This window comes from Colobus angolensis, unplaced genomic scaffold, assembly GCF_000951035.1.
Source record: "Colobus angolensis palliatus isolate OR3802 unplaced genomic scaffold, Cang.pa_1.0 Scaffold106, whole genome shotgun sequence".
NCBI lineage: Eukaryota > Metazoa > Chordata > Mammalia > Primates > Cercopithecidae > Colobus > Colobus angolensis.
The window spans coordinates 345238-348985 of NW_012111586.1; the positions used below are offsets into that span (position 1 = coordinate 345238).

General features: G+C 44.3%; 1 protein-coding gene across 1 annotated transcript in view; it reads left to right on the forward strand.

Moving 5' to 3' along the window:
• RIMKLA (ribosomal modification protein rimK-like family member A) overlaps positions 1–2751 on the forward strand; it is a 33881-nt gene extending 31130 nt beyond the window's left edge. The window contains exon 5 of the mRNA XM_011944931.1: positions 2053–2751. Coding sequence (XP_011800321.1) covers positions 2053–2543 — 491 coding nt within the window. The 3' untranslated portion in view covers positions 2544–2751. The remainder of the gene's footprint in view (positions 1–2052) is intronic.
• The last annotated feature ends 997 nt before the right edge of the window (positions 2752–3748 follow it).

The window sequence follows — 3748 nt, forward strand, 5'->3', positions numbered from 1 at the left end:
TTTTTTTTTTTTTTGACAGTCTTGTTCTATTGCCCAGGCCAGAATGCAGTGGCATGATCCCAGCTCACTGCAACCTCCGCCTCCCAGGTTCAAGCGATTCTCATGTCTCAGCCACCTGAGTAATTGGGATTATACATGTGTACCACCACCACACCTGGCTGATTTTTGTGTTTTTAGTAGAGACACAGTTTCATCATGTGGGCCAGGCTGGCCTCAAGAGATCTACCCACCTTGGCCTCCCAAAGTGCTGGGATTACAGGCGTGAGCCACCATGCCCAGCCCATTTTCATGATCATGTTTAGTGCCAAAGTATTGAACCTTGTGTATTATCGTTTTGACTTTTCTAGTTACCTTACAAAATCCATTCATTAGTAACCACGTGGCTTTATAATTTATCCATGTTGCTTTACTTGGTGAGCTGTTTTAAAACTGTTTTATAGCCTTTTTTAGATACAGTGTCATAGGTGGGAAGGGACATTGTTAAGGTAAAGACACTAGTTATTGGACCTGAGAATACAATTCTTAAATCTTTCCAAGGAGACTAACTGGAGACAAATCTGAAGTCCTAGCTTTTTAGCAAAGTAAGAGCAATCAGTCTCTCTGTCCTTGGTTCAGGATTTTGTCTCAGTCCTTTCCATATCTCTGGGTTTTTTTTTTTTTTTTGGTCCATTGAGGCATTTTATTTATAAATATTAATATGTATTACATCCCTAGAAAAATAATCCCAGGATTTTCCCATCTGTGTGTTTTCATCTTACTTTTTCACAGGCCATGATGGCCATGATGCTAGCTGAGATTGTCAGTACAGTGAAACCAAAGTGATGGAATGGGAGCAGATTATTCTGCCATTTTTCTGATCTTCAAGTTGCACATCAGACTGGGGCCATTCACTCCCCACTTGTTTAACCTGCCTGTGAGGTTCACAGCAATTTTCCCAGCTCTGTGATCATCAGTGATTTCAGATTTGCGAACGTAACTATGCTTTGTCATCACAGTTAGAAACCAGATGATGACTTTGGAGCATGGCCTAGTAAGAACCTGGTGTTTGCCTCTTTTCAGCATTGGTGATGCTCTTGAGAGCATCAGCCAGGACATTGACGTGCACCATTATGGCAGCACAGAAAGACGGCAGAAGGTGCCATCTCTCTTCTTAAAAATCAGTAAGTTGTGGCCGGGCATGGTGGCTCACATCTGTAATCCCAGCACTTTGGGAGGCTGAGGCAGGCGGATCACGAGGTCAGGAGATCGAGACCATCCTGGCTAACACGATGAAACCCTATGTCTACTAAAAATACAAAAAAAATTAGCCGGGCGTGGTGGCAGGTGCCTGTAGTCCCAGCTACTCAGGAGGCTGAGGCAGGAGAATGGTGTGAACCTGGGAGGTGAAACTTGCAGTGAGCCAAGATCACGCCACTGTAGCTGGGACTGCAGCACTTGGGAGGCTGGGGGAGGAGGAACCCTACAGCGAGCCACCATACCCACCTAGTTTTATTTTTGTTTTTTGTAGAGATGGGGTCTCGCTATGATGAACAGGCTGGTCCAAACTCTTGGCCTCAAGCAGCCCTCTCACCTCAGCCTCCCAAAGTGCTGGGATTACAGGCGTGAGTCACTGTACCCAGCTGGCATTATTATTAATGGCTTTAAAATACACTGTTTTTCCCTACTGTGAGAGATTTAGATTATAATTTTTCATTTCATCATTCAATATGTACTAAATATTTATTAAGTGCCCATCATTTACCTGGCTCTATGATTTGTATTTTAAATAATACTGCCATCAACATCTTTGTGCATAAAGCTTTTTTCCTCCCATACCATAAGATTATTTCCTTGGTAGTGGGATGGCTGGGTCAGAGGAAATCAGCATTTTTAAGATTAGATAAAAATTGGCTGTATTGTTTTCCCGAAGGGTGTAGTGATTTCCATCCAGACCTTTTGTGATTAATGATCGAGCCTGTCTTTCTTCCCCTCCTGGGCAGACCCCTGTCTCTTCTTTGAAGAGTCATCTGACTTCTCAGTTGTCACCTTTACATCACTGTGCTTTCCCCACAGGTGGCGTGGGTGTCATGTGCCCGCTGACAGAACAAGGCAAGCAGTTGGCTATTCAGGTGTCCAACATCCTGGGCATGGACTTCTGTGGCATTGATCTCCTTATCATGGACGATGGCTCCTTTGTGGTGTGTGAGGCAAACGCTAATGTTGGCTTCCTAGCCTTCGACCAGGCATGCAACTTAGATGTGGGTGGGATCATTGCAGACTATACCATGTCCTTGCTGCCAAACAGGCAGACCGGAAAGATGGCTGTCCTCCCAGGACTGTCGAGTCCGAGGGAGAAGAACGAGCCGGATGGCTGTGCTTCAGCTCAGGGAGTTGCAGAGAGCGTCTATACCATCAACGGTGGGTCTACCTCTAGTGAAAGTGAGCTTGAACTGGGAGAGATCCGGGATTCCTCAGCAAGCACAATGGGGGCCCCACCCTCCATGCTGTCCGAACCTGGCTACAACATTAACAACAGGATTGCTTCTGAATTAAAACTTAAGTGAATTCTTGCTCTTTGGCAGCATTTAAACCAAATCCTACTGCTTCCCTAGTAGTTTTGAGTGAATAAAATCTGGACTAATGTGATTTCATTTGCACAGAAACTAGAAATCCCATCTGGGCACTCAGCATTTTTTCTAACGATGATTTAAGCAAATGGCCTAGCTTTGTGGTTTTTACAAAGACAAATATAAAAACACTCACCAAGAACAACGTCCTGACTGATCAATATGAGACTGACGTCTGCTGTGAGCACGTGGATATTACAGCCGACTCTAAGGCACTGACCCTGCTGCTGCTTCTGACTTTTAGCAGTAGAACCCATTAACTCAAAATGGCTTATGGAAATATGTACTCGAAAGCAAGCACGGGATGGAAGCATGTGCAGGCGAGCTGGAATGTGACTGCAGTAATAGGTTCTTCACTAAGTGTGTGTGTGATGCTTGGAAAATACACAGTTCAAACACTATTAGAGGATCAATCTCTGCTCCCCATCAATCACCGTCTTGACCATATTTCTCCGACACTCAGGATATGGTGTTTTAGGGAGCTTCCTCATTAGCATTTTCAATGAAGCACTTTGTAGAAAGTGAGATTGAACGTTCTTTGACTTCACAGGTTGGCAAATGTCCTGCTTTGTAACTGGGCCTTTCTACAAATTGCTTTGCCACTCTGAATTTACAGACCCTGCTTCAACTAATGTCAGCTCTAGCAGCTTCTTGCACCTTTGCTGCCTTTGGCCTCAGCTGGAAATGCACTTCAGTGAGCTAGTGGCCACATACTTTATTTCTTAAGCGTGCACTAGAATCTAACACCATGGACTTTCTTTTTCAATGGACTCTGTTCACTTGTCATCCAGAAGCCAGTGGGTTTTTACCATAGAAAACTACTTGGAGATCATTCTTCCCCTCCTCTACTGAAACTTTGTATACTGCTTAGCTGTAGGAGGTTTCCTTGTATGAGTGGGTGTTGTAAGTCTATTGAGAAGATGGGAGCCATTGGAAACACTCCAATCCCCTTGAAATTCTACTTTTACCGAGGATCCAGACACCTGTCCTTACCCACTTTTCCAAACGGGGAAGACTCAGGTATCAGGAATTACTCATTGCACATTTTGGCGGGGCTAATGTAGACATGACACCAAGTGCTTTTTATTTTAATTCTCTAAGCAGTAGATGAGATCTTTCCCTTGGGAGAAATCACAGAGATG